Below are 19,382 nucleotides of genomic sequence, written 5' to 3'. Positions count from 1 at the left end.
TTTGCAAGAGCGCTCAGTCTGAGCTGAAGCTAAGCTGGCAGCAGACATCAGCAGGCGCTTTAGCAGCTAAACTGGAGGCAAACAGGAAGAGAAAGGGAGGTGGAGGATTTGAGAGGAGGAAAGTGTCAGGATGAAGACAGAGAGAGAGAGGAAAAGCACTGCAGGTGAGAGCTGGAGGTGTGGAAGACAGAGGAAGTGAGGGGGGTAGAGGAGGACAGAGCGAGAAGGGGGGTCTTTCACAAGTCATGTATTGTTAATGAGAAGTTCTTCACCATTCATATCCTGTTTCACTGCAGACCAGCAGCAGAGAGAGCAGCCTCGACGGAGAGATTGATGGACAGATAGTTGTGATGGGAGGATGCTCCCTGGGAAACCGTTCAATGTAACCCCGGAAGCCGGCGGTTTCTGAGTGTAATTCCACCTTTTTCTTACAGAGAAACCCACAAAAGGAATGAAGTTCTAACAATTGGAGGGGAAACTTAGGGACGGACGCGGGTCGTAAACACTGTACGGACGCCATATGAAGGATGGCATTTCAAAATGCCACGTATCCATTTTGGGAACATGAGATTATCTGCCGTGAACTGTTCGATATTTTGGATGTATTTCAGGTATCTGATCTCATTGCAAAATATTGCGGGGAAGGCAATAACTTCGCCTTTAATAATAACAATGAGGACTTTATTTTGATGCCATCAATCATCCTGCAGCACCGGGGATTTTCAGAAATATCTCATTTTGAAACGCGACTCCTCATGAATTGAAAAATGTTCTTTTTAATGGAGACAGGATGTTATTTTGAATTTCTTCTACGAAAAGATTCTGCCCTTCTAAGTTTGGACCTTGGTTTACCAGAGCTATAAATATGAACGGACGCTGATGTCTCCCCACAATCAGTCACACAGGCATCACGTATACGAACAACAACAACACGAAACAGCCTGAAAATACACATAGTTAGAGCAATAACCAAAAACTTCTATTTGTTTTCCTGATTTTAATCATCACTTTGCTATGAAGAGAGTATGTGCAGAGATGTTTGTTGATTTCTTTGTGTCTGAAATGTACAAAATAAAACTTTCCAGATTACCTTGACAGCCACCAGGATCTTCTCCTGGTCAGGTGAGAGGTTGTAACACTCAGCCAGGAAGACCTTTCCAAAGGCGCCCTCTCCCAGCTCTCTCTTCAGCACGATGTTGTGTCTCTTAATATGCTGGACGACTGTGGGACAAGGACAGATAGAGAAGAAAAGCAGTTTAATTTTGGCCATTATGGTTTAGAAACACTGCAGATGACACGAGGTCACAAAATACAGAAACACTGTCGCGTAAATACCTAAAAGATCCCTGATGCTGTGACATTATGTCCAGTGGAGTTTGGCTGTTAGTTGTTATTTTTGTACATAATCAGTTCTAATCATGTGGCTTTTGATGTGTGATTTGGCCAAAGCAAGACAAAAGATAATAATTAGATTAGTTCGATTGTAAATTGGGTAACATTTTTAACTTAGCTGATCATGTCATGTTGCTGTATGAATCAGGTGCACCAATAAAATAGTGAGCAGATCCAGCTGGTGCACTTTAATGTGTAACTGAAGAGGAAAAATGGGAGAACGGCCAACATACATTTGTCTTAGAGTTTAGTTTAAAGCATTAAATAATAATTGCTGGGTATCTTATTGAATACAAACAGTTGGCTCTGCATGATCCAGCCTTTATCTATACATTACGTTATTACATGACTTTGCTATATTGGAGATTGTCCTTCTTGGATGACAATGGAAACCTTTTGAGGAGGTACATTTACTTCCCACTGCAGAATATTCATTATAAGCTGCTGCAGTGCAGGACAAAAAGTACATTCCCATTTCTCTCCTTGTTCCTTTTCCATATCACACAAGGAGACGTGATAATAAATCCCTGGAGTGTGGTTGTAATTAACTTCCCCCTCTTTTATATTGTATTTTCTCCTACACATCACAATAATGTCTGTTAATGAGTAAAGCTACAATGTGCATTGTTCATTACACGGTAATGATAAGGAATGAGGGCTGTAATATAATGTGTGGCTCTTCTCCTCTTATTAGCCTTTAACTACACGGTAAGAACAGCCTTGTTGACACTAGTCCAGTGTTGTTACCCAGTGCTTTAATCCACAGGTACCCAGGCTTTGCCAAAATACTTAATTTATTTATTCATTTCCTCTGAAACACCCGGTCGTTATTCCCCTGTCTACCACAGGATTATTTTCCCGAAACCTGCCAGTATTTTATTAGGACCTTTAATCACACAACAAATGAATGCTGCTAATCGCAGGCTGTGTGTGTTGCGGGTGATTTGACTCCCTGTTTAGACAAAAGCTGCAGCAAGGCATTCTAAAGCTACCGAGCAATTCGGGGCTATTTTTCTAAATTGAAAAAGATGTTAAAGTGTCTCTGTCACAGCACACACACACACACACACACACACACACACACACACAGGTATAGTCATCTTCTTCAGGGCACATTATCTCAGTCAGCTTTACTTTGAAACAAAAATTGTCCGAGGGAAGATCATTATTCAACGCTGGATGTTTGAGGATGTTTTATTTTCAGCTGCATAACTGCTTTATGTTGCCTTTAAACATCATATACACGCTTTGCTTATGCAAATAAGCAAATTCACAGTTTTTGTCGTGCACTAACTTGATTCAGTTTTGACTGTAATGTAAATTTTAAATATGTGTCTCTCTGCTTTTTTTTTCATGTCCATAATCTCCTCCTGCCTTCTGCTCACCCACAGTTGGATCAGAGTCGACAACCCTGCTCTCTGTTGCTAAGTAACTCGTGACTCCATGCCAGCTGATCTCTAGAAAATTTGGCACCTCACCGTGGTTATGATACAAGATTTTATTCTACAGAATGATTAACAGCATGGTGCCCTTACTATAACCTAGTTAAGCCCCGTCTTTTGACTGTGGGCCAGATGTGCAACTGTCTGCATGCATGGAAACACACATCAGCCCGTAATACATGCACTTTGGTGGAGTACAAACACACACACACACACACAAAGAGGACACCAAGAGCTGAGATTTATGTGTGATGTGATTAAGAGGTGCATTTGAAGAAAAGCTGTCCACTCAGAATATCACATTAAAGCCCAGCTAGACTCTCAGAAGAAGCAGCATCGATCTACACTGCGAGCTACTGAAGTCCACCATAACCCAATATTGTACAGGCAGACAGAGAGACAGACGCAGATAGAGACAAACACAGCTGGTCCGCATCAGATATTCAAAAGCATCTAACGCTGGGTTAAAAACGGCACAATATATTTCTCTGATAAGCTGTTGACTGTGCCAGATTAGGTGATTATGAAGACAGATTCTTTTGGCTGACATAATGAACTACACAATGTCGCTGACCAGTCAGAGCTCTCTGTCCTTCACAAACTGTGCAATGTCACTGGGAAGGAGGTGCCAGAGAACAACTACGGGAAACCCGACTGTAAACAAGGAGGAGGGCAATGCCATATCTTGCAGTTTTAAATAATGTGATCCACACCATAATTTGACAGGTTCTTCCTGTTCCTATGTTCCACCAAGTTTCATGAAATTCACTTTGGTAGTTTTAGGATAATCCTTCTGGCAGACAAAAAAACAAACAAGACAGAAAACAGCTCAGCTTTTGCCTTGGCCGAGAAACAAACACTGCTGTGACCGATACTGAAAGAAAGAATGGCTGTAGACCAGTCCATCGGTGGCATGAAGAGGACACGATGGGTTGTTTGTCCTTTGTAGCCTCTTTTTGACTTTGCTATCTCAGACATGTAGATGTCACACGGTGGGAGACAATAAATATCGACATGCTAGTTATTTAGTTGGAATATCCAACAGCGTTCCAGGTAGAATAAAATGGCACTGGGCCATTTTTGTATAGTTTGAACCCAGTCGAGTACCAACCATGCAATATGTATGGTACAGTACACAACGTATTCACTTAGCCAAATACATTTTGGGCTAAAAAATCAATGCAGCATTTTTTCTCCACAAGAAAAGTCTTCCAGTGGTGTTCATGGTGGATGGTGAGTGTCCACTAATACAGCAGATTGTAGTTTGCGTCATGTTTTATGGTTTAACAGCAAAAAGCACAATGACAAGCTTTCTCTTGAGGGCCTAAGCCTTACAGGGCAACACGTGTATACTGTATTCCACCAGGAGACAGTGTGGGAAAAACAAATCCAATAAATTGGCAATTTGCATATATGTTTAGCATATGAACATTTTAATTTTAGAAGATGCCGTCATTAAAATGTTTACTCATTATAAAATGATAATTCAAGTGTCATTATATTTCTTTTTGCTGATGCAAATCAGTGGCGGATAAACATAATGTCTAAAGGAGGCAAGTTGAGCGCCCAGCGTAGAGGCGTCCGCGTGGCCACAAGTCAAGAGTGTTTATTAATTACATTATTTATTTTCTAATCCTGCTAGCATTAAGTCTTCATCCCACAAACAGCAGTAGCAGGTCACAGATCACCACAATTCCCTACGCAACAGCAGCACACAATAAACCCACATCCCCACAAGACAGCTACCCACCATTTAACCAGCTAATTACCTCACTGCACCATTTCCTACTGCGGTTGTATAATAAGCATTCGCCCATGAAAACGCCTCGCACCACTTCTCCTTAATTAACACCCTCAAATAGCAAATAAATTGATGTGTGCAGACCAATGCTTCCTCTATTGCTTTTTGTTCCTTTGGCAGGAAGATTTGGTGCTTGTCGCAGCATTTCCTGCTGTTTTTTTTTCTATGTCTTTTTTGTTAGACGTCTAATGCCTCGTTGCAACTATTTTGCAATCATATATTCAAGAATCCGCCGTAATTGCTGCACACAGCAATCAGAGAACTTTGAAAATCATGTTATTTTATGACCGTACATCAGTCATGAATCCAGCTTTCCAGCTGTCTGCCTTTGCCAACTTCACGCTCCCTCTTCCACCTTGCTGTCGTTATTAAACTGTATCTCGATGTGCGGTGCTACACATCACCCTCCTTCTCCTCAATCAGTATCCTTAATTAAGATCTACTGAAATATAATTCCCCATTTACCAAACTTTACACACTTATTCTCTGATGTTTTTCCTAATTAGTACCCGTTTTCTGTGCTTATCATATTCACTCATTTTCCCTCATTTAGCCTCCCTCCATCCATTCTCATTATCTTACTCTCACTTTCCTTATTTAGCGTCCCACTGTACCATCATTTATTTCTCCCCCTCAGCTGCTAAACCTATCAGTTTTTAATCAACATCCTCTGAACATTAAAATCTAGACACAGGTTCTTCCTCCACTTTGTTGCTCCATTAGTCTTTTTTTCCCCCACATCAATTGCTTACAACATTAACACCAGGAGGAATAATATTTTCCATCAACCACGTCTTCCTCAGCCCCCCCCCTTTTTTTTTTTCCTGCAACCTCTCCACATCTCCCTATAGATTCCTCTCTCACACCTATCCTCCTTAATCAGCATCTTATAAACAACCAAAAGAAATTAATGTCTCGGGACATAATTATTCCCCGTTTGCCATCTGCCTCTTCTTCCATTGCTCCGTCTCTCATCTGCCCGAAAATCTTTCCATGACTCCGCGTGCAGACATAAAACAGCTTGAACAGCTTGGAAATTGTGCGCTTGGTAGTTTGAACCGAGCAATGCGATGGGTCAAAGACACAATCATGTTTGACAGATGCTTTGAGAAGAGGACAGCCAGAAACGTCAAACCTTTTCTCCGTCAAATTCCTCATGCAATCAATGTCGTGACTCTGATTTTTTTCCCTCTTGTTTTTCACTCCTGCCTCTTTCCGCTCGGCCACCGCTCCCGACTATTTGCCCTCCTATCATGAGGCGTAGCTAATTGTGACCTAAATTTCCATAAGCGTGTCAGCTTACGTCTGTGTTTGTGTATATCTGTATGGGTGTTTTTCAAATACTTGTACACACGTGTTGACTTGTGAATAACATTTTCCAGAACAACGTTAATCCCCATTCCCTAGATACAAACCATATACAAACCCCAAAAGATGTGCTGGGATTGAAGCAGTGGAAGAATTGAGAGACGGCCGAACACAAAGCCAAAGAACAAGGTGTACAATAACACAGATGATGATGGGAAAAAATCTCCATTTCACCTAAAAGCTGAGTCCTCTGTGTTTGCTCTCTGAGTTTTGGCACTACCATGAAAAACTTAGACATTTATAAAGCTCAGTATGTTAAAACTGAAGTCCTACATTGAATAGATTGACAAAATATTCACTTTTGCGCCATAGTTAATGGAAGAATTGATATCGCTCTCACGTCTTACTCTTCCAAGACTTGGTCACACACATAAATTCCAATCAACCAGACCCATCATTTTGGTTTTAGTATTAACATGTATTATTCAGTTTTTGATATGCTGCTAGGTGGATTATGTTTCCTCCTAGTTTCACTTCTTTATGCAAAGTCAGCCTCACTGGCTGCAGCCTCATATTTACCTCCTCGTCTACTTCTCAGCAAGAAAAGAGCATCGAAGCATAATTTTCTGAAAAGACGTATTAAATCAATTATTTCTTTAAGGTTAACATTATTTAAAATCTGCATTAAATTTAATGTTCGGAAATAAAATATAACTCTTTTCAGTTCGAATTTAGTGTATGACAACTTACTGATTTTTATGATTTCCTCAGAAGAACGGCTCCATTTTAATAAAACTTTCTCTCCTATTTCAATGAATGAAAAGTGCAAAGAATTAAAAGTTCATCAGACGCTGCTGGGTGGGGTCGCTGGTATTCTTCATGACATCAGTATGTCTACAGTCTTGGCTATGTGCAAGCAAACAGCCTGAGCGTATAAGAGGGATTAGAGAGACATAAATCTGCCTATTTCACTGTAGCTCCTTATTAATGCATTTCATATGATTTCCAACAAACCTGACTCATCTGATGTGTTACCGTTAATTATGTGTTTCATTTCTGGAGAACGTTGCACAACTGCAGCCTTGCAACACGGCTAACATTTCCCCCCCAAATCACACGTGGACCCGTCGTCTCTGCAGAGTAATTGTTGCTTTATCGCTGCCAGGCCTGTGTGATCATTTAAGAAGAAGCGTGTACTCGCTACTGATTCCTGCATTCAATATTACAGGACGCAAGCTGGTTAAGGCCACTATTTAAAAAGAGTTCAGTTCCTGGCACGCAACCCAGTGCCACTTTGCCAAACTGTCTCCATCAAAGGCTATTGTATCAGTCTGAAAAGGCAGAGAGCCAAATAATCGGTCAGATACTCTCAGTATTTATGCTGCCTGTCTGCAAGTCAAAGAAGCACACGGGGTAATAGTTGTAATGACTGTAATATATTAAAAAGGCACGCGCCGGCGCATGCACGTACACAGCGGTGCGTTATTGACTTTCATTGATCCTCGGCGCTTTCATTCTTGTCTTTAGGCTGTAAATCGGAGTCAGTCTTTTAGTTATATCACAGGGCTGAGAGAGGTCAACCCCCAGCCCCCCATTATTATACCTCCTAAGCCTTGCTTTCAACAAAAAGAGCACACACACACACATACACACACGTGCGGTTCCATAATTTACTGCAACACAAGGCCGAGGCCTGGAGAGGCTTTTATTACTTGCCAATAATCATAATGTCATATTGATGGACCAGGTCAATATCCTCATGTGCTCTCTGTCCGTCTGTTTGTCTGTTGCTCTCTCTTTGTTTCTCTTTTCGTTGACCACATTCTTATTGTCCTTTTGTCTCACTGTTGACTGTTTAGATATGTTGAGGCTCACAAAAAAATACTTACTAAAACTTATACTATACTTATTCAACCTGTAGGGGTTCACAAACGCTGGTATCTTTCCCTGAGGCTAGAGTAATATATGTGCATTTGTCACATATGGAAGTCACAAATTCATGAATGGATGCGTGCCACCATATGCTGTGGTGGGCGCACACACACATACACACACACACACACATACACACACACACACTTGCATATAAATGGATTTTTTTTTTCTCCCACTTTTCCCTCAGAATTGACAGCTTATCACCAGCGGCTCCAAGGTCACTGCCATGACGGCAAGGAAATATGTTGCCATGGTAACCTCTGGGTGCCTCACGTCTACTGTTAACTTGCATATTTTGGAGTAAAGCTCATAATTGACTAATAAATGGTTTTTTTTTTTAAAGGCAATTTGTGCACTTTCTTTACTTACACGTGTCGGTCTTGAGCAGGCTGTTGGTACTCCTGAAGTACTGCGGGTTTTCTATCACTGGGATCTTCGTCATGCCGATGATCACCGCGTCGGGGCCCATCTCTGAGGAGGAAGGAGTGTTGCTTCCATTGGAGACGTGATGAAGAGGAGAGGCCGAGTCGTCATCGTTGCTGATTACCGAAGACGGTCCTAAGAGAGCGGAGAGATGTGCATTAGGAGGATGAGACAGATCACCCATGTTAACAGCATAAGGACACAGGAGAAGTAATTAAAGAATTAAGCTGTTATTGGCAGACAGCGAGCAGATGAGATCCCACACACCTTTCCAGTGTCAGGATTTAGTGGGACGATTTGCTGACAATCCAGCATTCACACACACATTTCACCCGGAGGCTGGATGGGTATGTGTAGGTGACAAAGTAAGCAGGATTCTCTCTCATGCCCTCCTTTTGAATGCTTCACACAACTACTTAGTCACTTTCTTTGGGTACAAACCAGTGCAGCAACACAAATACCTCCAAGGAAAAAAAAATGCCTGAAAGTGCTATTATCTCCATTTGAACCATTATCAAGTCTCACCCCTTCCACTGACCTTGGCCTTATTACTCTGACACATTGACTGTGGCTGTTCAGAGCAGCTATAAATGCATTTCCCTCATGACTGGATGACACATCATACAAACTACTATGTTTCAAGCATGCCTTCACTTTTACTAGCCTCTGTCTTTGATTACAAAACTCAGTGTAACTCTAGTCTGTCTGTGCCAAATTCAGCACTAATTCAAAAACCGCTCTCCGAATACCAACCCAGAGGGCTTCAGCAAAAATTCTGAACCAGATTCAACATTTTGACATCCTCCAATAAGAAGCGGTCTTTACCACTGACAGACTTCCAACTGCACATTCTTAGCCGATTACTTTGCAACGTGAATGCCATGTTTCCACGGTTTACCTGGTGATCACCATAACAAAAGGTCTAAAATAACCCTCAGAGCCCAAAAAATGGCTCTACCATCACTTTCCAGTACACAGCACATACATACGTATTAAACTTGTGGAACTCTTACTAGAACTGGATTCCCTGGATCATATCTCATGTCTCAATGGTACCTGAAACAAACGCCCCCAACAACAGCCTCTAACATTTTTTCATGCAGGTACTGTTTCCAGTCTGAGCGCCCACTTGCTATATTTCAGACAAGCTTCTCCCTTTAATAGAGCTCTCCAGTGACTGCACCTCCTACCATTGGACTGACATGAGTAAACCAAGCCAGGACTGCCCTGCTGCACCCCATTTAAACATCAGATGCGACCAAAATAGATTTGTCTAGCTCAGATAGGGTCCGGTATATTTGGCATGATCACGGCCAGGACAGCCACAGTGAGCGGATGGTCCCGACAGTGAAGCACAGAGCGGCATGATACGGGACGGCATGAGTGCAAAAGGTGAGATGGCGTTTCTAGACGGTAATATTCTCCAGAACACACTGCAAGAAATTACACAAGAGTTCAGACAGGACACTTTGTCAGATTTTAACCATTTATCTGAGATCACATACATTTAGTTTGGCGGTGACTCTGCTCGTGATGCTCTGGAACAATCTGAGCAAGCATGACACAGATAATCCCCGAGATCACAAACCCCCGCAGAGCCACGAATTTACAATTTACAATTTTTCGAATACGGCATGAACACGAGAACAGGAGACCAACTAAATAGTCTCCACTTACAGAATCTGGATTACATAGTTCAAGGTACAATAATGAACCATCTGCAACCTACAGTCCCACGATATGGGAAACACTGGGGTTGTATGAGATTGAACTGTTTTCTAAAAGGTGGTGGTTGGGGAGGAGGAGGAGGAGATTTGACGATCCGCAGAGGCTGGAGTAGCAGCGATGTGGTGAGCGTGAAGCGGGCAGAATGAATGAACGTTGCCTCAGTTATAAAGCACGCTGAGTGGGTGGGCTGGACTTTAGCGATGACCATTGGACAGGAGGGGCCATGTGACACCCTGTCTGAACTAATGCAAAACTCTATTTAAAGAAGAAAAAATGCAAAACTATGACTTGGCCAAGTATGTCACCTGACTTGAACCCGACAGAAGACTTTTGGGGGTATTTCAAAGGAGAAGGTAGAGCAACACAACGCCTCCAGCAAAAAGCAGCTGAATAAAGTAGTCCCTGAAGAATGGTCTCCAATGGTACCTGAAACAAACGCCCCCAACAATAGCCTTTTATTTTTTTCCATGCAGGTGCTGTTTCCAGTCTGAGCGCCCACTTACTATATTTCAGACAGGCTTCTCCCTTTAACGGAGCTCCCGAGTGACTGCACCTCCTACCACAAGACTGACACGAGCAAACCACATCAGGACTGACCTGCAGCACCCCGTCTGACCTTTTAGAGGGAGGTGCTGCCAACACACACACACACACACACACACACACACACAGTGAAACAGCAATGACTTGAAATGTGCAACTAAAATACTGCGACATGCTGAACCGCTGTAAGAGGTTAGAAGGCAATCTGCGAGATCTACCCTTAACAGTTTTACCGTATGGTGGAAATGTGGTCGAGGAGCAGAAGTGGCAGCTCTCGTCGAGTTAACTTGGGTCATCTTGTTTCAATGAGACCAAATTCGCAAATCTCTGCTGATGGAAAACGAGTGACTAAGCCTGTAAGTGTCCCATTAGCGGGCCAAGCCAGCAGAATGCCACTAGGTACTTCATCAGCGGTGGTTGTTTTCACGTTTGAATGCTGGATGATGCTTTTATTTTTTATTTTTTTAGGTCGGGGTCTGTAGCATTTAATGATGAAGTCAAGGAAAGACAGCAATCAAAGTGTATTTCTCCAAAGGGTGAATTAATGTGAGCCTTCACATAGACAAATAGCAGTAATCTAGGAAGCTGGTGATGAAAAAACCAAGAGGTAGAAAAATCCAGATTCAGTGATATGATTATTATCTGATAAAAAAAAAAAAAGTCTCAGGAGAATAAGTTTTTCAAAATCAAAACTTTCTGTCACTGGATACTAAACTACATGTTTTATACACCATGCACATTCGAGCCTAACTGCAGCAACACCACGAAGCCACTGCAAACAGAAGAGACGGGGGGGTGGTATGAGTCAGACGTGAGCTCAAGCCTTTAACAGAAAAAAAAAAATAGTTTGTTTTGGCAACACAATAGAAGTGTTATTAGTTTTTTTTCAAATTAAGACAGTGAAAGCAGTCCATGAAGTTTGTCAGTTACAGTAAACCCACATGACACTGCTGCTAATTTTCTCTATCGATTTGGTGCCAAAACAAAAAAAAAAAAATCAGCTTTTTCCTCACACAGACCGTATCACCAAATAGCTGCTACAAGTGCGTACAGGCACACATTGACGATCTGGGTTCGTTTCCATCACCTTTGACCTGAACTGTAACCTCACCTGTCATTGATGGGTTTGACTTTTGTTCAAGTAACAATATCCACGTGGCCGTATGTATGACATAGAACAGAAGTGAGCGCGCTCCTGTGAAATATCACTTTGAAGTTAAATGTTTTAAAGTTGCGTCATCTCTTAGTAACTGCCTTATTTCTAAGTTGACAGGAAGAGTATTTCCTCTTATGAAAAATCTAAAATGAACACTTTAGAAAGACTATTTTGAAAATATTCACCTGTAATCATTGAAACTAAATTGAGGACAGCTGTGATTTCCATAACCATGATTATATAAATTACCTGCTAAAACCCAGTCAGTTTTATACCTGTGGGCTCTTTCTATCTGCATGCAGTGCAGACATCGTGGCTCTACATGGCAAAGAGTTGCCAGAAGAATTTAAAAAAAGATAGAAAAGGACACAGGAAGATCTGGGGCCACCTAAAAATCAGTCGAAATGCAGCTGTAGCAGTAATCAGAAAGTAAAAAAAACAAGACTGACAATACCACTAATCAAAACAGCAGCACCTTTCCTTCCAAAATGATGCCTCTGCTTTCACAGCCTACCTCTGAAAAATCAGAGGCAGCGTAATCAGTGGGAGTTTGCGTGACAGTTCACACAGTATGAGGTAAAGTGCATGATGTCAACATTTATGGGCAGCGACAAAGAAAAAAATAAATCCTTGCTTGCTCTTTGCCACAGAGTGAAAGATAAAACTTTGCTATAAAAAAGAAAGAAAGAAAAACATGATAATAATCCTTCTGACTACTGTGAGCACATCCTTTGGTCAGATGTACAGATTAATATGTCCACCTCAGACGGGGTCCGATATATTTGGCCACAGTTGATGCACAGTACCAACAATGAAGCACACTGGTGAGAGTGTGATAATATGGGCCAGCATGAGTGCAAAAGGTGGAGACGACATCATAGATGGTGTCACGAATGCCTGTGGATGTACTACATGACTATTAGCTGGAAAGACGACTCCAAGTCTCAAGACGCTTGGCAGAAAATTAATATTTCAGCATGATCCAAAGCACCCTGCCAAAAATTACAAAAGAGTTTGTAAAGAAGAAAAACTGGCCAAGTATGTGACCTGACTTGAATCCAGTAGAACGCTTTGGGGTATTTTAAAAGAAAAAGGCAGAACAACACAACCCCTCCAACAAAGAGCAGCTGAAAAAATAGCCTCTTAACAAGAACTCTCCAGAAAGTAAGTGATACCGCACTGGGGGTTTACTCACTACTGTTGTATATTGTACGCTGAAAGCATTACTGGCTGCTAAAATCATTACTTCTGATTAAACTGGCAATGAAGGATACCTGACTAATAAAATTCCAATTCATGTGGAGGTTGACAAAATCAACAGTCATCGATAAGGCAAGCAAATAATTTGCACATTTGCACATTGTCAATATTTCTTTTCCTTCTTTATTACCTAAAACGCTCTGGATTTGCTCCGTTTGCTCTTTGTTTGTCTTGGAACACCAGTTGTTCATTGACTTGCTTTCTTTTAAAATGTTTTTATCCTTTAAAAGTTCTCTCCTCATCAGCGTTTACTGCAATGCACCAGCTCACCATGTAACATATGTAAAAACCTACTTTGCAATGAAACTGATTCTACTGTAAAGTTAATCTGAAGATAATTTGAGGTTTCAGCGGTGTTAGTTACAACATTCACCCAGGTATCTTCTGCTGTAGGTTCTTTAGTCTGCGCTTTGTATTTCTATCCTTCTACTGCAGCTCAGCCTACTGTAGAGACACCGTCTGTGGGAACATGGAAATTTGTACAGAACCCTTTAAGACGTTAAAACTGTAAGATCTGTCTAATGTTGTGGCCTCTTTTTTGGGGGCTTAGTTATGAGCTCTCACATACGTTAAAACTGCTTTTGTGACCAATGCTGTGCTTTTGCTGCACATATTTGCATGTGAATATTGTTTAAGTCTGACTTGAGTCAACTTTCAGTCCAAACATTGTATGACTGAACCAACAACTCCTTATGATAACAAAAACTCACCACCAATCCCATTGAGAATCAGGACTTACTGCAGCTCCCTGCAGCCTCCCCTCGCTCTCTGCTCATTGTTTTGGGTAGCTGATGCATTTGGAAGAGTCCCAACAGTTTTCAGAACTTATCCAAAAAATACAGTGGGGAGCCACTCAAAAGTAAAGAATCTCACCTGTACAAGGTCACAAAGTTTCCCAAAGTTATTTTCACAGCCCCGATGGGCCTAAATGGATGCAGGGATGCAGCTTCTGCACCTTTTCCACTCCCCTTCTTTCTGTCTTTTATTAGCAGCCACATACAGCTCTGTATTTTTGCACATCTGTCATCATGCTGTCATTTGAAATTACATTTTACTGTCTAAAATCTCGGAGGATGCAAAAACCACAGAAGATTCAGCACAGCATATTCCACTGGTAGCACACAAAATAACTGAATGATAACCGACGAGGCCCGTAAACGATCTTAATCACTCGGGTATAAGAGGAGGTTAGCAAATTACTGCTTTCTAGTGCATTGTTCTACAAGTGCAGTAATAACAGACAGTGAGTGATTGTCATTTTCATGCTTCCAGCTCTGTATTATCGTCTTTTTTTATCTCTACAAAACATGTGTGTGCATATCTATGTGCACTAAGGACTTTCATCAGCTCTTCAACCTTATATCAGGTGAAGAAAAACAACAGCAGAGACAAGCTGGCCGTCATCTTAAGACAGGGAAGGATCATTTAGTTACGCATGGACACACACTCACACACATAAACAGTGAACGCGCCGCACAGTTCTTCAAACTTCTTCAGAAAGCATCATAATATGAGTCGAGATTGATTTCCCACGAGCACAAAACACAGTAGATGTGTTCTCTCTCATGTGGCCGGCTTTGCTGCATTATAATACTGGTTGACATCGTTCATTTACTCTCTCCCTGGACTCATATCAGGCTCAAGTGCTGTTGACAGGGCTGGATTGAGAGGGCGAAGCTGAGAGAGTTGGTTTGTGTGTGTGTGTGCGTCTGAGTGTAAACCGGCTGATATGTGTGTGTTGATGACTCATGTCAGGAAGGAAAAGGCCTTGAGAGAGAAAAAGAATGAGAGCGAGAGTACAATAGTTTGTTTTTCTGTGTGTGGACAGAAGTTTATATGCGCTGTAAATCTGTGTGTGTTTTTATGTGTTGGCTGTGATGTCTGGGAGCATCTTTCTGTGTCCAGAACTAGACTCGGAGTAAATGTGAAAGTGTCACTTTCATTGCAGGACCCTAAAGAGTGATGGGGGTGCAGGTTTTTTGGCTGAATTTCATAAACTGCTTTCTTTGGGATCAAATGCTTTTTGCAGCTCTCTGATATGAGTACAAATCACAGCGTCTTTGTGAAAGGACGTGTCAAGCTTTATTCAAATGCAAACTTGCCCCACTTGAAACAAAACATTCGTACTAGTTGTAGCTGCAGCAGCCGATTGAATTGTTTTTCTTTTATGGAATATAGTTTTTGGATAATTTCCAAAATATTTAAACCTCTGAACCCAGAAACTTGGCAGTGGGTTTGAAAGGCAGATTTTTTTTGTTTGTTTTTTTGCCAAAATTAGATTCTTTATAATAAGAAGAACAAAATGTTCAACTTCCAGTGATCTTTGGACATATCATGTGTGACATTTGGTTTTGTTTTTGGTTCTACATGCCTCATTTGCAAAACTAAAAGAAATTACGGGAACCATCCATCCATCAGCTATACACGGCTTAATCCTCACTAGGGTCACAGGGGGACTCAGACCCTGAGGACACCCTGGACAGGTCACCAGTCTATCACAGGGCTACACTTAGAGACAGACAACCAAGCACACTCACATTCACACCTACGGATAATTTAGAATCACCAATTAACCTCAACATGTTTTTGGACCTTGTGGGAGGAAGCTGGAGAACCTGGAGAGAACCCGTACTGCACGGGGAGAACATGGAAACTCCACACAGAAAGATCCCGGGTGTCCTCACGCAAACCAGCAACCTTGTAGCTGCGAGGCGACGGTGCTAACCACTGCTCCACCTTACAGCCCACATTGATTCCATGTGCTATCAGTTTTTTTTACATTTATTTTTTAAATGAATAATTAAAGAAATTCAGCTTGATTTTTTCTTCCTTCATGACTGATGGTATTATACGGCACAAAAGAGATTTTTTTTTTCCTCTCACCTCTAGCCATGGTCATGCTGTATCCACAGTGGTGCAAGGCTTTATGTTGCAGTGAAAAATGAGCCCACAATGAGTACAAAAGAAGAAGTTTATAAAGCTAAATTCTTTTTTTTTATTATTATTATTAAGTCTATCAAAACATTATGATAGCAGAGATATAGCTTTGCGCAGAGATTATTGTTACCATCAGTTAAATCTGTATTGAAAGAAACCTTGACTGATTGGAACTGAAATTTAAAATAAAACTATCTTTTGTATCAAAACTACAAGAACAAAGCAGTAAATAAAAATGCTTCATGTCTAAGGTCAATAGTAAATGCTGGCCACTAATAAAGTAAAGTAAATGTATTCTCCTAAATGAAGGCAGGTGTGTAATAACATTTTATTTTTCCCTCAAACTGCACCAACATGATGAAATGTAAAGCAGCCATTTTGTCACAGCAGACGGTGCTAAATAATGAGCTACTCAACAACGACATGGTTTCCAAATTTCTCTCGCTGGAGAAATTCTCGTATTCAGGGAATGAAGCTGTTGGTTTATGGCTGTTCACATTGTCTAATTACCTCCAGTGTTTACCGCTCTGGGTTTTTCTCAGTGTAACAAAGGGGGGGAAATAACATCATGCACACAAGAGCGCAGGTTATTGTCCGTCAGCGTATGTGTGTGTGTGTGTGTGTGTGTTTGTGCTGGGAGGGGCTGACGATCATTAACAGAGAGAGGTCCCAGGGTCAGATCGTTATAAATACCGTTAAGCCGAGGGCCAACAGGAGCCTGCAGCCTGCGTTTATTAGCGAGACGTGGAGAGACGGAGAGGTGGCAGAGGGTCCGCTGGGAGCGACTGGGTAAAAGGGCGGGGTGGGGGGATGAAAAGATGCCGAGATGAGAGGCGGAGGGAGGAAGAGGGAGATGGACGGCAGAGGTGAGGCTATAAGTGGGGTCAGGTCAAGACCCAACACTGTTAATAGACATGGAACTGGTGTTTAAGCTGGTGGAGACCGGAGCTCCTCGCAGTCTGCTGGGGAGAAACCGGGGTTAACAGTCAATAAATTACAATGCTTTCCTTGCAAAGTTCAGGTCACGGCTGAGAGGTGGGTGGCGGGGAGACGAGCACCAAAACCATTCTGTGTGTGTCAGCTTTTTCTAAAGTCTACTTATCTTTTTGACAGCAGGTAAAGGTTGGGTGTTGGGATTGTTTAGACTTTGGAGACGTCAGTGTGAGAGTTTGTGGTAACAGATTAATTTTAGTTTGGGTTATTATTAGAACTGTTATAATAGCGCTGTACCCGACAACAGCTCGTCAGATGTAGGTACACGCCAACAACGCCACAACAAAATTCAGTTGGATGATCAGACAGCTTTTAATTTAGCCAGATGATCTAATCCACTTAATGCAGAGGGGGAGAATTTACAGCAGCTGACGGAAGAAGAAAACTATGCTAAGTACCACAGGTCAAAGTTGAAGAAGCACAATGTCAGTCAATGAACTCTCATGGACGCTTACAGGAAATCATCATTTGTCTTAATTTTCATTTGGGTTCAATTAATGGTTCTGCTGCTTGTGTTTTCACTCCTCTCAGTCAATCACACAGATGTTAAAGGTTAGATACAGTCGCTAACAAGTTGCAGGTGTTCTCAGCTTCTACACTGAACTGATCTTCTACTTTATCAACACTGTTCTTTTGTTTGTCTCAAGATGAATTTGAGCCCATGTTGACTTCAGCATTAACATTAACTCGGCGTATATGCACGAATACAGTACAGTAGTAGGACATTGAACTCCTGGCTGTTTCCCTTTGTCCTTTTTACCTTCCTAGAGAATTCCCCCAGCTATTTTTTTTTTTTTTTTTAATCCTGGTCTACATCCATCCTAAAGCAAAGGCAGCTGCAGCTTCAGACCACATCAGGACCGTGCTTGACAGATTGGAACTCATGTTTCCTGACTCTCCAAAATTCATCCCATGTAATATAATATGATGTTTATGATGTGGTTTATTGTTTTTTACTACTCAGTGAGCTTTTGACTTGCCCCCAGGGGATAAATAAAGTTATTTGAATTGACCTGGATGTCTATCTTAACATTGGCCTTTATTCACTTAATTCAAATTTTGTTATTCCCAGATTTCAGCCATTAACTACACAAGCATTACTTCCAACAATAAAAAGCATGAGCATGACTCTGTGTTGGAAATAGCATGGTTTCAATCAGCCATTCAGGTTTGCCGCGGGGTGCGATCCATCACTGTCGTCCAATCTAATTCCTGATCAGGTTTGCGTTCCGCCACGAATGGCCGTGTCTGGTTAAACAGCTGTTTCTGTCAGAGGGAGGACAGGCGTTGCTGCCGTCCAATCAGAACGCAGCTCATGAATAATGACACTGTTAAATTAATGACCCCCGGTCCGCACAGCCTGCATCATTAGAGGTTTATGTTGAGCGCTGGAAATCAGATGCTCGGCGGAACTGAGCAGAAGCGGCCTGTCGTCATCCAGCAGTTACACAACGTCGTCGGTAAAAAAGAAAAATCGACCGGATAAAACAAATGTGTGATTCATAGCATAAAAAAGCCGGCGCTGAAATTTTTGGATAAAGTTTCTTCTCTATACATTTGCTAACTTATAGAGTTACAGCTGATACTCAATTTTCCATCTTTGCAGCAGGACATAGTGTACCAACCAAAGGTGCTATAAATGAAATCAACTGTGATTCAGCCAGAATGCAACCCCGAAGCATTCTGCAGAAACTCAGTTATTGCAACGACTCCAAGGGAAACGGCAACGGTAGAGCTACAGGGGATACAGATACGAAACACCAGCGATTGTGGGTCAGACATAATGTTACACAGCTAACAATATGTCCATGTGGACAGTCCATTATTTAGCTTTTTACATCGCTGCTGTGACACCAGTATTGTTGTGGGAGCCTGAGGGTTTTGGGATCTTGAGTGGAGCAGAAGTTTTATGGCAGGAGCCTACGCTGGAGTTGAGTTAAAACGATGACGGTGAGTGACTGTATTGATCTCTCCTGGGCTCTCTGGGTACACCTCAGACAAACTGAAGCCATTTACTGCTGCATGTTGCCCAGGGCGATAGATGTAGAGAGGCTATTATAGGATTTAAGAACATCAGGGCCTGTCAGTCAGTCTGTTAAAACAGCTCGGTTGTCTTACGCCCAGAGAGGAACAGTGGGAACAGTTGTTAGCAGATAATAGTGGATTTCATGATGTTAGATGACTGGTGACAGTCAGCGAGGTCAGAGTGCAGAATTGGCTGAAATAAGGGGTTCGGATACACTTCACAGGTGTTGATGGACAACTGAGATATCAGGTAAAAGATTGAACAGATTGAACAGGAGCGTGTTCAGCTTCTGTTGAGTCTCTGTATCCATTTGGCACATGCACTCCCTTCATTTTGGCTCGAGCTGCTGACTAAATATGTAGCAGCAGCAGAAACAGCTGATATTCTTGACAGTTTCACAGGTACAAACGTTTGGCTACAATATGATTATTTGCCTGA

At 41.8% G+C, this 19,382-nt stretch overlaps 1 protein-coding gene across 1 annotated transcript in view; it reads right to left on the bottom strand.

Moving 5' to 3' along the window:
- The window catches only part of ntrk2a (neurotrophic tyrosine kinase, receptor, type 2a), a 98,699-nt gene that overhangs the window by 27,739 nt on the left and 51,578 nt on the right, over positions 1 to 19,382 (bottom strand). Inside the window, exons 15-16 of the mRNA XM_008294580.1 lie at positions 8,248 to 8,436; positions 1,091 to 1,221 (exon numbers count right to left, since the gene is read on the bottom strand). Of these exons, the coding sequence (XP_008292802.1) occupies positions 1,091 to 1,221; positions 8,248 to 8,436 (320 nt within the window). The remainder of the gene's footprint in view (positions 1 to 1,090; positions 1,222 to 8,247; positions 8,437 to 19,382) is intronic.

This window comes from Stegastes partitus, unplaced genomic scaffold (assembly GCF_000690725.1).
Source record: "Stegastes partitus isolate 25-593 unplaced genomic scaffold, Stegastes_partitus-1.0.2 Scaffold974, whole genome shotgun sequence".
NCBI lineage: Eukaryota > Metazoa > Chordata > Actinopteri > Pomacentridae > Stegastes > Stegastes partitus.
This window is presented reverse-complemented; position numbering and strand designations above follow the sequence as displayed.